Genomic DNA, 16,285 nt, shown 5'->3' with positions numbered 1-16,285 from the left:
TCCTTTTGGGCCCCCAAGCCCTCTATGCCAACCCAAGCATTTCTACCAATCCCCCATGACCTTCATGGACTGTGAAATATTTTATAATATTCTGAGATGATGAAAGATGCCATAATAATGTAAGTTTCTGTTTCTGTACCTGGCTGATGTTACAGCTTTCAACCATTGTCCTCTTGTCTCTGTAGGTATGGCCTCGCAAGTGCAAGTCTTTTCCCCTCACACAATTCAGTCAAGTGCCTTCTGCAGTGTGAAGAAATTGAAAGTGGAGCCAGGTTCTAACTGGGATATGACCGGGTATGGTTCACACAGTAAAGTCTATAACCAGAATAAGAGTCCGACCATCGCACAGTCAACAATCACCGCCTCTCTTCAAGTTACCAATCCAACTCTGTCCTACGAACAGACGGTGATTTTTCCAGCCAGTGCCGGGCACATTGTCTTCACCACAGCAAACAGCACATCGGGGGTTGTGGCCGTATCTGCCCAGGCCTTGGGAGGCCCGCAGAATCTGACCCGCCGCAGCACTGTGAGCCTCCTCGACACTTACCAGAAATGTGGCCTGAAGCGGAAGAGTGAGGAACTCGAGAATACCAGCAGCGTGCAGATCATCGAGGAGCATCCGCCAATGCTTCAGAACGCCACCAGTGGCGCCACAGTTGCCACGGCGGCCACTTCCACTGCCACCTCCAAGAACAGTGGATCGAACAGCGAGGGCGACTACCAGCTCCTGCAGCACGAGGTGTTGTGCTCAATGACCAACACGTACGAGGTGTTGGAGTTCCTAGGCCGGGGGACATTTGGCCAAGTGGTTAAGTGCTGGAAAAGAGGGACCAATGAGATTGTGGCCATTAAGATTCTTAAGAACCACCCTTCCTATGCACGACAGGGCCAGATTGAGGTGAGCATCCTCGCTCGGTTAAGCACAGAGAGCGCGGATGACTACAATTTTGTCCGGGCCTACGAGTGTTTTCAACACAAGAACCACACTTGCCTTGTCTTCGAAATGCTGGAGCAGAACTTGTATGACTTCCTGAAGCAGAACAAGTTCAGTCCCCTGCCCCTCAAGTACATCCGGCCTATCCTGCAGCAGGTAGCCACGGCCCTGATGAAGCTCAAGAGCCTAGGCCTGATTCACGCAGACCTCAAGCCAGAAAACATCATGCTAGTGGACCCAGTCAGGCAGCCATACAGAGTTAAGGTGATAGATTTTGGCTCGGCGAGTCACGTGTCAAAGGCTGTGTGTTCTACTTACTTACAGTCCCGGTATTACAGGTAAGTGCAGGCTTCATTTACCTCATCATTTTCTCACGCTTCATGTCAAAATGGGTATGCATTATTGTGTTACCTCAGGAATCACAGAGAGCAGTCAAATTGAGACATTGTGATATAGCTCCATTGTTATACTTTTGTTTTGTTTTGAGCAATTGTATCGTCTCTTTTTCTGGCTGGGTGAACGCTTTATGCAGCCGAGAGGCTGGGCAGGTCTCGGGCTCTGCCAATCACTGCCATAGCCCCTGTAGCAAGGAAAGGCCAGGGCTTGCCTGGTGTGACTCACCCATCTGATTTTCCCCTCTGGCCTCCCCATCTCTCCACAAATAACTCCCCACCCCCCCGGCCCAACACAGATGGGAGACATTCCAACTTCTTCCAATGCATAGACCAAGAACCATAAAGTGTGAAGAGCGGGCTTAGAGCTGTACCTATCCACATGCTCTTTCACATGCTGTCAACCCACTCCCCCCCCCCCCCCCCCCCCCCCCCCAGCTCACTTACCTTTCTAGCTTTAGTTGGTGGTTGCTGCTTTGAAGCATAGCTGCTTTTATGTGGTGTTGGAACTGAAGTTCAATCTTGCAGTAAGTATTTTACGGTTTCATTAAGTATCAAATTGATTTATCTTGCATGCTGCTTATGGAACAGCTTCCAGTGCAAATAATGAATCAATCCCAAAGCTCTGTGGATTTCAAATTCCCCATTGTACCCAGCTAGGTGGCCAGGCTCAGTGCGCATATGTGTTAGCCACCCAGGAGAATTGGTAGCATTTTAAAGTGCGGAATGTATTCCGTGCCACTGATGGCAAGATGCAACAACATAATGCCTGCAGTCACCTGGGATTACCATCAGCGTGGTGGGTCTCTCAATTAACATGCCTCAGCATCCAAGCAGCATTTACGTGATCAAATATATATTGTAAAGGAATATGAAAGACTCATTCGGATGAAGTAAAGGGATGATGCATAAACCATCCCTTTTTTTAAAAAAACAACACGCCACTGAATTAGTAATCAAATCTTTTTTCTAGTTTGTAAAAAGTGAATTATAGTCTAGTGAAAACTTGGCGTGCAAGAATGGAAGGAATGTTGTGCAAAGAGAAACAGATATGGAGGCAGGGTGATTGTTTATTTTTGCTCAAGAGCTCTAACGAATTTACAGAACAGAACCAAACCATTTGGCCCCAATGGTCTGTACTGGTGTTTATGCTCCATGTGAGTGTCATCCCATCCCTACTTCATCTCATCCTCTCAACAGAACAGAAGATTGCACAAGCCAATTGGCCCAAAATCAGGCCATTCGGCTGTTCATGTCCATGCCAGTGTTAATGCTCCGCTCGAGCCTCCTCCCATCTTTTCTCATCCAAATCGATCATCGTAACATAGAAACATAGAAAACAGGGACAGGAGGAGGCCATTCGGCCCTTCGAGTCTGCTCCGCCATTCATTATGATCATGGCTGAGTATAATCTATGCCTGAGGCCCGCCCCCCAATGCTCCGCCCTGACCGGCCGAGTTCCCGACGGTGTGAGTCTCTCATGGTCTCACCCATGGGAGTTTGCTACATGGAACTTCGTTGAATGCATACTGAAAGTCTAAACATACCATAAACACTGGCTGTCCCCGATCAACTCTACTAATTACATCCTAGAAGAATTCCAGTAGATTCGTTGTATGGTTTCCCTTTCATGAATTCTTTTTTTCCCAACTAAATGGGCAATTTAGCATGGCCAATCCATCTAACCTGCACATCTTTGGGTTGTGGGAGTGAAACCCACGCAGACACAGGGAGAATGTGCAAACTCCACACGGACAGTGAACCGGGGCTGGGATCAAACCCGGGTCCTCAGTGCCTTAGGCAGCAGTGCTAACCACTGTGCCTTCGTGACGTCCTCCCTTTTTAAAATTCATGCTGACGCTGTCCCATTCTGTTTTCCAATCCAATCCCTTCTCCCTCATAAGCTTGTCTAGCGCCCCCTCAAATGCATTATTTCAACCTCTCCCTGTGTTGGAAAATTCCACATTCTCACCACTCTTTGGGTTGTGAAGTTTCTTCTGAATTCCCTGTTGGATTTCTGGGTGGCTGTCCTATATTGAATGCCTCTAGTTATGCTCTTTTCCACAAGAGGAAGATATTCCGGGTTTCAAAATAGTCATGCTTTACATATACCAACAAAACCACGTGCGTTTATAAATAAAAAGCTGTCCATTGATATAATGTTTCCCATCTCACATTCTCCTCTTATCACTTCATAGATCATAATGTGTTCCTTCTTCATTTTGGAAAGTCTAATGCAGGGAGGGAATATACAGTGAATGGTAGAACCCTCAAGAGTATTGACAGTCAGAGAGATCTAGGTGTACAGGTGCACAGGCCACTGAAAGGGGCAACACAGGTGGAGAAGGTAGTCAAGAAGGCATGCGGCATGCTTGCCTTCATTGGCCAGGGCATTGAGTATAAATATTGGCAAGTCATGTTGCAACTGTATAGAACCTTAGGTAGGCCACACTTGGAGTATAGTGTTCAATTCTGGTCGCCACACTACCAGAAGGATGTGGAGGCTTTAGAGAGGGAGCAGAAGAGATTTACCAAGATGTTGCCTGGTATGGAGGGCATTAGCTATGAGGAGCGGTTGAATACATTCGGGTTGTTCTCACTGGAACGACGGATAGACAGGGTGAATAGTCAGAGGCTTTTTCCCAGGGTAGAGGGGTCAATTACTAGGGGGCATAGGTTTAAGGTGTGAGGGGCAAGGTTTAGAGAAGATGTACGAGGCAAGTGTTTTACACAGAGGGTAGTGGGTGCCTGGAACTCGCTGCTGGAGGAGGTGGTGGAAGCAGGGACGATAGTGACGTTTAAGGGGCACCTTGACAAATACATGAATAGGATGGGAATAGAGGGATACGGACCCAGGAAGTGTAGAAGATTTTAGTTTAGATGGGCAGCATGGTCAGCACAGGCTTGGAGGGTGAAGGGCCTGTTCCTGTGCTGTACTTTTCTTTGTTCTTTGTTCTTACGCTGACTTGGTGTTCTGTAGTCAAAAGTAGCTTAATCTTTTTCCCATTCAAAATGTTCAACCTAATTATGTACAAGATATTTATAATATAAAATAGATGCGGTAAACCCAGGGTATTGTTTCATTACTACCCTCGGAAGAAAGGCCAGCGAATATGATGAAAATTAGTGAAAGATTCACTGAAAATAACTTTTGTTCTATTTAAGTTATAGTTTTCCTTTAAATGCGTCTGTGGGTATTTTGTTTCTAAATTCGTTCATGGGATGTGGATGTCGCTGGCTAGGCCAGAATTTATTGCTCATCACTAATGGTCCTTGAGAAGTTGGTGGTGAGCTGCCTTCTTAAACTGCTGCAGTCCATGTGCTGTAAGGACACCCACAGTGCTGTTGGGGAGTGAGTTACAGGATTTTGACCTCGCCACAGTGAAAGAGTGGTGATATATTATAAGCAGATCTTGTCATGCAGCGGGTAGCGTCCCTCCCTCAGAGCCAGTAATAATAATAATAATATTCTTATTGTCACAAGTAGGCGTGCATTAACTGCAATGTTACTGTGAAAAGCCTCCAGTCGCCACATTCTGGCGCCTGTTTGGGTACACAGAGGGAGAATTCAGAATGTCCAAAGTACCCAACAGCATGTCTTTTTAAAAATTAATAATAATCTTTATTGTCACAAGTAGGCTTACATTAACTGCAATGAGGTTACTGTGAAAAGCCCCTAGTCGCCACACTCCGGCACCTGTTCGGGTAAACGGAGGGAGAATTCAGAATGTCCAAATTACCAAACAGCATGGGCGCTATTCTCCGCCCCCCACGCCGGGTGGGAGAATAGCGGGAGGGCCTGCTGACATTTTTCACGCCCTCCCGCTATTCTCCCAACCCACGCCACGAACGGCGAGCGGTGATTCTCCGAGGCGATGGGCCCAGCAGCTGGACCTTCACGCCCGTTTCAACACAACAGCAAACACACCTGCTCGCTGCCGTCGTGAAATCGGCGGCAGATGCCCGTTTGGGGCATCTGGGGGGCCCGATTGGCATGGCAATACCACGGCCATGCCAAGGGGGGCATAGGCCCACGATCGGTGCCCACCGATCGCGGGCCATGCGTCCGTAACGGACGCACTCTTTTCCCTCCGCCGCCCCGCAAGATCAAGCCGCCACGTCTTGCGGGGCGGATGAGGGAAAAGACGGCAACTGCGCATGCGCAGTTGACGTCATTGGCCGCATCAGCCGGCGTGACGCTTGACGTGCGGCCTTGACGACCGTCGTCAAGGCCACGCCGCCGTGACACACGGGGCCACGCTCCTAGCCCCGCCCGGGGGGGAGAATCGGCCCCGAAAGTGGGCGTGAAGGCTGCCGTGGCTCACGGCCTGTCCCACGGCAGCCTTTACGATTCTCCGCATTTGCGGAGAATCTCGCCCCATGTCTTTCGGCACTTGTAGGAGGAAACCAGAACACCCGGAGGAAACCCACGCAGAGACAGGGAGAACATGCAGACGTCACACAGACAGTGTCCCAAGCTGAGAATCGAACCTGGGACCCTGGCGTTGTGAAGCAACAGTGCTAACCACGGTGCTACCGTGCCGCCCAGTAGCTCGGGGTTCAAGTCCCCTTTCAGGACTTGATGTCCAAACGAAGTGCAATCAAAACCCAGCCAAACAGGTTAAGCATCAATTTGCAAATCCACCCCTCACTGATGGTAGGCAGCGGGAGTGGAAGGGGATTTCTGCTCAGCCATGAAATGGAAACAAATTTGGAGCCTGTAATATCACTATCCATAGCTCCAGGCTGCAACATGCATTTGCAAGTCTATGTTGCCATATCCTTGGGCTCTGGGGTGGGAAGGGGGTGGAAAGGAGTTGACTGGAAGGCCGGTGTGGGTCAGATCGTTGCCGGTAACACCAGGTTCGATTCCTTTTCGGGTGGGGTGGTCCTGTCTCCGGCCTCTTTGACCTACCCATGGTGGAGGTTGGGGTGCTGTGGGTTAGACCTGCCTATCAGCAGAAGAAGGGTAGGAATGGAATGGAGAAACCAGGAATTGATGGTACTGAAGGGTGGTGCAGACCAGGAATTTGGTGGAGTCGGAGGATATGTGAGCTGGATTTAACGTATGAGAGAGAAGGGAATAGAGGGGTTTGATGATGTATGAGGAGGGATGATTGGAGGTTGGAGTGTTGCAGAAATAATGGCAGGGACTGGCTGGGCTGAATGGCCTGTATCTTTACTGCTAGCTCTATGTAAACCTATGTGAAGAAACCAGGGGGCGGGGCAGGCAGGTGCAGGGGTGTAAATATGTAGCCTCAGGATTTCTTGTTCAGCAGACTGGATTATTGGAGAGACTGGGAATGTAGAGGTAGTGAAAAATTCCAGAGCGAACACAGCATTGGAAAGAAAGAGATCCGGGTTCCCAGGCGTGGATTGGACTGGTTCTCCTGAACTGTCTGGAAAATCTATTGACTGTAGTCAACAGCTGTCCCAGCTCATGAAAACAAACTCATTCCACAGAGACCTACATTACGATGAGGATTTATAGAGCCCACTAACAGATTCTGTTCATGAGCTCTGCTTGTGGATGTATTTTTGAGCTTTTCCCTCTCCTTCCCGTCTCCTCTTACTATTCCCACAACTCATTATCTCCTTTCCTTTCGCCATCCCTCTCTCTCTGCCCCCTCCCACTTCCTCTCCCATTCTCTCTACTCTCCCTTTCTTTATTTTTCTCTCTCTTCCTCTTTGTCTCACGCCCTCCCCCCACTCTCTCAAACTCCTCACAGGATCTCTCCCTCCCCCCACAACCCCCTCCCAGTCTCCCACACTCTCTTTCCTTCCCTCCTCCTTCCTCTGTCTCACCCATCCCATTCTCTCTCAACCCTCTCTCTGTCTCAACCCTTACCCCTCTCTCTCTCAACCCTTCCCTTCTCTCTGTCTCTCAGCCCTCCCACCCTCTCCCTCTCTCTCGCTTATCTCTCTCTCTCTCAACTCTCCCCCCTCTCTGTCTCTCAGCCCTTCCATCCTCACCCCTCTCTTGCTTAGCCTCCTCTCTCTCTCTCCGCTCTCTCACTCTCACCTCCTCTCTCCCTCGCTCAGCCCTCCCTCTCTCTCGCTCAGCCCTCCTTCCCCCTCCCTCGCTCAGCCCTCCCTCCATCCCTTGTTCTCAGTCCTCCCTAGCATTCAGCCCTCCCTCGTTCTCAGCCCTCCCTCCCTCTCCTCAGCCCTCTCCCTCTCTCAGCCCTCTCTCCCTCCTCCCTCTCAGTAATACCTCCCTTGCTCTGCCTTCCATCCCTCCCTCCCTCGCTCTCATCCCTCCCTCCCTCGCTCTCAGCCCTCCCTCCCTCGCTCTCATCCCTCCCTCCCTCCCTCGCTCTCATCCCTCCCTCCCTCGCTCTCATCCCTCCTCCCTCCCTCCCTCCCTCATCATCCCTCCCTCCCTCCCTCGCTCTCAGTCCCTCCCTCCCTTGCTCTCATCCCTCCCTCCCTCCCTCTCATCCCTCCCTCCCTCACTCATCAGTCCGTCCCTCCCTCCCCTCCCTCCCTCCCATCCCTCTCATCCCTCCCTCCCTTGCTCTCATCCCTCCCTCCCTCCCACTCATCCCTCCCTCCCTCCCATCCCTCCCTCCCGCCCTCTCATCCCCCTCCCTCTCAGCCCTCCCTCGCTCTCATCCCTCCCCCCTCCCTCTCAGTCCCTCCTTCCCTCGCTCTCATCCCTCCCTCCCTCCCACCCTCTCATCCCTCCCTCCCTCCCACCCTCTCATCCCTCCCTCCCTCGTTCAGTCCCTCCCTCCCTCACTCTCATCCCTCCCTCCCTCCCTCTCAGCCCTCCCTCCCTCCCTCACTCTCATCCCTCCCCCTCCCTCTCAGCCCTCCCTACCTCGCTCATCCCCCCTCAGCCCTCCCTCCCTCCCTCGCTCAGTCCTCCCTCCCTCCCTCTCAGCCCTCCCTCCCTCCCTCCCTCTCATCCCTCCCTCCCTCGCTCTCAGCCCTCCCCTCCCTCGCTCTCATCCCTCCCTCCCTCCCTCGCTCTCATCCCTCCCTCCCTCCCACCCTCTCATCCCTCCCTCGCTCTCAGTCCCTCCCTCCCTCACTCTCAGTCCCTCCCTCCCACCCTCTCATCCCTCCCTCCCTCTCATCCCTCCCTCCCTCCCTTGCTCTCAGTCCCTCCCTCCCTCGCACTCAGTCCCTCCCTCCCTCGCTCTCAGTCCCTCCCTCCCTCCCTCACTCTCATCCCTCCCTCCCTCACTCTCATCCCTCCCTCCCTCACTCTCAGTCCCTCCCTCCCTCCCTCGCTCTCATCCCTCCCCCCCTCCCTCTCAGCCCTCTCTCGCTCTCATCCCTCCCTCTCAGCCCTCTCTCCCTCCCTCGCTCTCATCCCCTCCCTCCCTCTCATCCCTCCCTCCATCCCTCCCTCCTGCCCACTCTCCCTCCTCACTCTCTCCCTCCCTCGCTCTCAGTCCCCTCCCTCCCTCCCTCACTCTCATCCCTCCCTCACTCCAGTCCCTCCCTCCCCTCCTCCCTCGCTCTATCCCTCCTCCATCCCTCCTCCATCCCTCCTCCTCGCTCTCATCCTTCCTCCCGTCGCTCTCATCCCTCCCTCCCTCCCACCCTCCCATCCCTCCCTCGCTCTCAGTCCCTCCCTCCCTCACTCTCAGTCCCTCCCTCCCACCCTCTCATCCCTCCCTCCCTCTCATCCCTCCCTCCCTCCCTTGCTCTCAGTCCCTCCCTCCCTCGCTCTCATCCCTCCCTCCCTCGCTCTCATCCCTCCCTCCCTCCCACCCTCTCATCCCTCCCTCGCTCTCAGTCCCTCCCTCCCTCACTCTCAGTCCCTCCCTCCCACCCTCTCATCCCTCCCTCCCTCTCATCCCTCCCTCCCTCCCTTGCTCTCAGTCCCTCCCTCCCTCGCTCTCAGTCCCTCCCTCCCTCGCTCTCAGTCCCTCCCTCCCTCCCTCACTCTCATCCCTCCCTCCTCACCTCATCCCTCCCTCCCTCACTCTCAGTCCCTCTGTCCCCCGTCCCTCGCTCTCCGTCCCTCCCTCCCTCCCTCTCAGCCCTCTCCGCTCTCATCCCTCCCTCTCAGCCCTCTCTCCCTCCCTCGCTCTCATCCCTCCCTCCCTCTCATCCCTCCCTCCATCCCTCCCTCCTGCCCACTCTCCCTCCCTCACTCTCATCCCTCCCTCGCTCTCAGTCCCTCCCTCCCTCCCTCCTCCTCTCATCCCTCCTCCCTCACTCTCAGTCCCTCCCTCCCTCCCTCCCTCGCTCTCATCCCTCCCCTCCCTCCCTCCCTCTCAGCCCTCTCTCCCTCGCTCTCAGCCCTCTCTCCCTCCCTCCCTCTCACCCTCCCTCCCTCCTCTCACCCTCCCTCCCTCCCTCCTCTCACCCTCCCTCTCTCACCCTCCCTCCCTCTCATCCCTCCCTCCTTCGCTCTAAGCCCTCCCTCCCTCGCTCTGTCCCTCCCTCCCTCACTCATCCCTCCCTCCCTCCCTCGCTCTCATACCTCCCCCCTCCCACCCTCTCAGCCCTCCCTCACTCTCATCCCTCCATCCCACCCTCGCTCTCATCCCTCCCTCCCTCGCTCTTAGTCCCTCCCTCCCTCGCTCTCATCCGTCCCTCCCTCCCTCACTCTCATCCCTCCATCCCTCGCTCTCAGTCCCTCCCTCCCTCGCTCTCAGTCCCTCCCTCCCTCGCTCTCAGTCTCTCCCTCCCTCGCTCTCATCCCTCCATCCCTCGCTCTCAGTCCCTCCCACCCTCTCAGCCCTCCCTCCCTCCCTCGCTCTCATCCCTCCCTCCCTCCGTCTGTGGGCTATGTGAGGGAGTGAGAGCTGAGAGTGAGGGAGGGAGAACTGAGCGAGAGAGAGAAGGAGGGCTTTCCGGTTGACTGCACCCCTTGTTACCGGAAACGCGTGCACCGACGTGGAAACGGAATTTCCCACCGGCATGAACAGCTGGTAAATCCTGCCCTCTGTGTCATTTGTGGCGGGTTTTGCTTCTCCCTGCTTTGTTGGTTAGTTCCTCACCGCTACCTAGCCACACTTTGTCATTTTTCTGGGCCCTGGGGAGTTTCTCACCGGGTTAACGCACTTTTAGAATTATCTTCAACATTGGGGACTTGAACCTGCTGGCCAGTCTGGCTCCCCAGATATCGGGCCACCAGTTTGAAAGGCATTGTCATCCCCCCACAAACACATGGGCAATATCCCACAACCCCACCTGGCTACGGGGTGGCTGAGGGCCCCCCACTTTCAGGCCTTCCCACACCCCCTTCCAAGACCCCTACCCTTCAACCTTCCAGAGGTCCGTTCATACCCATCCTGGAGGCCCAACCCTTCAGGACCTCCACCCTGCTTTCATTGGCACGGTCTCTCTCAGGCCCTGACCCTTGGCCAGGGGGCCATCCTTCCCTATCCCTGATCACCAAGGGCCTCCAATTGCCTGGGTGCTGCTCTACTTGGTCCACGTTTGTGTGGACCAGCACTGATCGGTGCCCGGTAGAACCTGGGTAATCACGCCTTATGGGTAGGATTCTGATCACGATGATTCGTGGGATCTGACTAGCACGTGGATCCCTGATCACCCCCTACCCTTGGACTGCGAGGCAGGCCCTTAGCGCTGTAATTCCTTTCCTCAACCTTTCCACCATTCTCTTTCGTTCCAACCTTCTCTCCTCTAAAACTCACCTCTTTGACCACCCTTTCGGTCACCGCTTTGCATTACTCCTTTTTTTGGCTTGGTGCGAATATTTACCTGATTACAGTTTTGTGAAACTTCTTTGAACATGTTGCTCCGTTAACACGTAAATTGCTGGTGCTAAAGGCATTATATAAATGCATGTTGTGTTGGATGAAGACAGGAGACCCTCTGCAGTTAAATTTCTTGTCAATGTTCTCACTGTTGAAGCTGATGTAAGGGGTGGAGTAATTTGAGTGAAATCCTGGGGGAGGGAGGCTACTGGGACAGTGCTGCAGCATTCAACAAGGTTGCATCATGGTTATGCGAATCGATCAGTGATCTAAAGCAGGGATGGGCAAACTATGGCCCGCAGGCCGCATACGGCCTGCCAAAGGTATTTATGCGGCCCACCAAGTCATTAAAAAAAATTTAAAATTTTTTTTTTTATTTTTTAAAATATTTTTTTTTAAGGTTAATGGGGGGGGGCTGTTGGGTTACTTACTGGTATAGGGTGGATACGTTGACTTGAGTAGGGTGATCATTGCTCGACACAACGTCGAAGGCCGAAGGGCCTGTTCTGTGCTGTACTGTTCTATGTTCTAGATGAGGCGCCCAGAATCATAACCGGGTGAAGTAATTATTTTACTTAATATACTATGCGGCCTGGGCAGCACGGTGGCCTAGTGGTTAGCACAACCGCCTCACGGCGCTGAGGTCCCAGGTTCGATCCCGGCTCTGGGTCACTGTCCGTGTGGAGTTTGCACATTCTCCCCGTGTCTGCGTGGGTTTCGCCCCCACAACCCAAAAATGTGTAGAGTAGGTGGATTGGCCACGCTAAATTGCCCCTTAATTGGAAAAAATAATTGGGTAATCAAAATTTAAAAAAAAAAAATATATATACTATGCGGCCCTTTAAAATTGTGAATTTCTGAATGTGGCCCTTGCACGGAAAAGTTTGCCCACCCCTGATCTAAAGTTTGGACCCATAATTCCGAGAACGTGAGTTCAAATCCCATCATGGAAGCTTGACAATTTGATTATTGACAAAATCTGGAAATAAATAGTTGGCACTCCGGGAAAGTGATCACAAAACAAGTTCTCTCATCAGAGAAAGAAAACCTCTATCCGTCAACAAGTCAGGCCTATAATTGGATTCAACCCAAAACAACATGGTTGATTCTGGATATCTGAAGGAACTTTGTGAGTCAAGTTGTCTCAAAGTTTTTCCAGTCATTCGAGAAGAAGGCTTATGAGTAACTATCCCAGAATAACTAGGGATGGGCAATAAATGCCAGTCTTGTCAGCCACATGGCCACTCTGATGATTCCCTGTGGGGACTAACAAACCAAAAGGACCAAATTTACAGAACAATCCCAATGATGAAACCAGTGGGCAAGATTTAACTTTTTTGTAACGTGTAAGCTAACAATCCATATGAACGACGTATAAGTTATACATTAAACAGCAGGTGCATCAAATATCGATCCCACATATTCACCGGGCAGTTCACTCATATATGGTATGAGCCTCTGCAACAAAATCCCTCAAAGATCAGAACATCTTTGCGAGAATTCCATGTCCTTTTCTTCAAGGTTTTAGCCATCAAATACTGATCCGACAGCAACTCCCAACCAACCTGATTCCACAGGCATGGTCTTCACCAAAATGGCACACTTCTGCTATACGTCCTCAGCTTCCAGCAGTCAGAGTCGTGTTCCACTGGAATCACCTTTATCTGAACCCTCACTGACACCCCGGCACACTTTATAGTTGATTCTGGTCAATCCATTCCTTTCAAATGACCGAAGAATGATAGTAAGCTTATCTTTCTCATCTCCCCTCCAAGATCTCAGCTTTGTGTTCACCTTTTATAAACTGCACCACAGGGGCTGGTTTAGCACAGTGGGCTAAACAACTGGCTTGTAAAGTAGAACAAGGCCAGCAGCGTGGGTTCAATTCCCGTAGCGGCCTCCCCGAACATGCGTGGCAACTAGGGGCTTTACACAGCGACTTAATTGAAACCTATACAACCCCATTCTCCAGCATAACTGGTGAGGTGCGCCCCTTTTGACTGCCAGATTGCATTAGCATGGGTTTCTGCAACTTTTGCTTCTTTCCACTTGCCGTTTGCGTTTATTCTGGTGTAATGTGCATATTCTGCTACTGGGATTGGCAGAGCTGATTTTGATCAGCTCCTCCAACCCCACTGCTGTACCAAGGTCCTATGTTTCATCCACAACCCTCTGGGGGAGAGTATTCCAAGGATTCACAACCCTTTGAGTGAATTAATTTCTCCTCATCTCGGTCTGAAATGATCCTTCCCTTATGTTGACACTGTGCCCCTTGTGTTTTAGATTCCTTGACCACATCTGCCCACTCCAGCAACCTGTCTGTCCTTTTGAAGTTCTACACTGTTCTCTTCACAGTTTACAATGCTTCCAATTTCTGTGTCATCCGCAAACATTGAAATTGTTGCCTGCACACCAAGATCTAGATCGTTACTATATATCTGGAAAAGCAAAGGTGCCAATGGGGAACTCCACTACAAACCTTCCTGCAGTCTGAAAAATATCCATTGACCATTACTTTCTGTTTCCTATTACTCAGCCAATTTTATATCCATGTTGCTCCTGTGCTTTATATTCCAGTGGAAACAGCCTCTGTGTCTACCCTATGAAGCGCCTTCATAGTCTCCAGGAAATATAGGCCCAATTTACTCAGCCTCTCATCATAGGATAATCCCCTCATCCTAGGGTCCAATTTAGTGAACCTTCACTGTACCGCCTACAATGCAAGCATATCCTTCCTCAAATATGAAGACCAAAACTAGACACAACATTCTAGTTGTGGTCTCATCAAAGTCCTGTACAATTATAGCAAGACTTCCTTATTCCTGTTCACCAATCCCCTTGCAATAATGGTCAAAGTCAACCAATCTGGTATCAAACAGTTGGTTTACTTTCCAATTGACCATGGGAAGGTGATGCAGTGAAGGATGACTATGTTGGCCAATGGTGAGTGGGTGAGGACAGAGCAGTTGGAGACTGGAGGTAGCTGATAAAACCTCCCCGTCCACATAAAATGTTGGTAACCCTAAGCCTGATGAGATGCCTCCAGCATTGATTGTTGTCCAACACTCATGGGGAGGCACTGGCACAATGGTATTGTCACTGGGCTAGTGATAAGGATTATCATATCAGATCAACCATGATCTCATTGAATGGCAGAGCAGACTCGATGGGCAGAATGGCCTACTTCTGCTCCTACATCTTATGGTTGGCCTTGTCATCTTATCGTCTTATGGAAGTCAACAACACAGGAGAATGGCACAATCACCCTTCAGGAGCAAGAGGAAAGCAAAAATATTGATCAAAGGAAATATATCATGAGCCCTAATAATGTGATACTGCTGCTGAGGCATCCTAACGTGAAGGTACCTTTATATCCAGAGGCTGTTAGTCACAGAGAGTTGTGTCCAACATACCCTCTATTTTTGTTGGAGTGTGAAGCTGATTTGTTTTAAGTGTGGAGTTCTTTATGTTGTTTTGGGCAGGCATGGCATTTAAAGAGGCTGACCTGCATGTGGCCCGCACAGAAAGTTTGGATTGCCCCATGGCTGCGCAGCTTAGAGGGAATAGTGACTGTGTCTGTGACTGTGGCCCAGAGTCAGAAACAAAGTTTCCCCACTCAACATCTAATTCATAATTGTGGTTATACAGGACCACGAGCGCTTGGCAGAAAGGTTGTTGGAGCCAGGCTATGTTGAAGCTCTCCTGTCATGGGTTCCACCCTGTGAGGAAAAGGTAATGATCTCCAGAGGTAATGAAATGAAGATATGCCTAAATCTGCCCCTCAGTACAGCTCAATACACTTAACCACAAGTGAATTGCGAAGTGCAGCTTCTGTTGTTGATGTTTCATCATGGCACGATTTCACAAATGTGGGCTATGCCAGTTGAGAGATGGATGTTGGACAAGAGTCCAGGAGAACTGTTTGTTGTATAAGTTATGCCATGGCACCATCAACCTCCACCCAAACCACTGGAGCAGACAAAACAAGACTTCAATTTAACATCCCATCTTAATCTTGGCATCTCTGGCAATGAGTCATACTAGGTTGAAGTGTCGGCCTGTATTAAGTGAGTAAAGCATTAAATACAGAGGGAGAAAAAAAAACAATTCCCACTGCTGGGAACATGAAACAGCAAAAGCAAATCCTGGAAAGACATAACAGGTCCATCAGCGTCAGTTTTATGTTTAAAAAGAAAACGCAGCTTGGGCTGACAGCCATTGACTAGAACTGAAAATGGAACATTAAACAAACACTTAATAGGGATTGAATACAACAAAACAGTGTGGGAAGGAGTGACAGATGCTGCAGTCACGTAGAGGAAGTCAGTCACACAGAGGTATTGGTCGTGGCCCGTGGGCTGCACCGTCCCCGAGTCAATAGCGTGTGCGTTCTGGTCTCACTTCAAATATTCGAGCACAAAATCTGATGCAACAGTGCAGTACTGAGGAAGTGCCGCACTGCCATTGATGCTGTATTCCCAATGAGATGTTAAACCGAGGTGCCATCTGCCCTCTCAAGTGAATGTAAAAGATTCCATGGCTCTGTATCATAGAAAAATTGAAGGGGCGAAATTGGCACCCTTTCTTTGGGTGCTACCTCAAGATTTCAAAATGGTATCTGTGGCACATAGGTACACTACAAACATGATTTCTCGAGGAATTAAGGGCTATGGGGAGAGAGCGGGTAAATGGAGTTGAAATCAACCATGATTGAATGGTGGAGTGGACTCGATGGGCCGAATGGCCTTACTTCCGCTCCTATGTCTTATGGTCTTATGGTCTTATGTAGTGCACCACATATTGGCAAAGAGTTAGCACATGCGCATGACTAACATCTGTGATGAAAGGGCAGAGCAGGCAGATCACAGCGTCACGTTGATCTGATGCCATCGCTACCATTTTGGAGCTCCATGCTGCAGCATTTGGTTTACCTCACATGGCTGAATGCATCTCCACCGCCGCAAACACCCATCATCACTTTTTAAAGGAATCATCAGCTGTGTATAGATTGCTGCTGGATTTCCTTTTGGCTTTATGCATTTTATGCCGTTCTATGCATTCTGAAGTTTGTTGGACATTTCCGTAGTCTGCAGGTCTTGTTGCTGCTGAAGTAATTTATGGTGTCTTAAATGTTTCTGCATAAACTAGTTGTTTCCAGTCATCGGTAGACTCAGAGGGATTACTCTTGGCATTGAGCAAGACTCAGAGAATAATCTGAGGTTCTGCAGAGTAGAATAGAATGCTAGAAGAGGGAGGAGAAGGGAGATAACATG

The 16,285-nt window shown here is 50.8% G+C and overlaps 1 protein-coding gene across 8 annotated transcripts in view; it reads left to right on the top strand.

Moving 5' to 3' along the window:
• The window catches only part of hipk2 (homeodomain interacting protein kinase 2), a 348,291-nt gene that overhangs the window by 60,454 nt on the left and 271,552 nt on the right, over nt 1-16,285 (top strand). For all 8 annotated transcript variants that reach the window (XM_038781432.1, XM_038781434.1, XM_038781430.1 and 5 more), the window contains exon 2: nt 186-1,272. In XM_038781432.1, the coding sequence (XP_038637360.1) occupies nt 186-1,272 (1,087 nt within the window). The remainder of the gene's footprint in view (nt 1-185; nt 1,273-16,285) is intronic.

This window comes from Scyliorhinus canicula, chromosome 20, assembly GCF_902713615.1.
Source record: "Scyliorhinus canicula chromosome 20, sScyCan1.1, whole genome shotgun sequence".
NCBI classification, from domain to species: Eukaryota; Metazoa; Chordata; class Chondrichthyes; order Carcharhiniformes; family Scyliorhinidae; genus Scyliorhinus; species Scyliorhinus canicula.
Note: the sequence above shows the minus strand (reverse complement) of the source record. Positions and strands in the feature narration are given on the sequence as shown.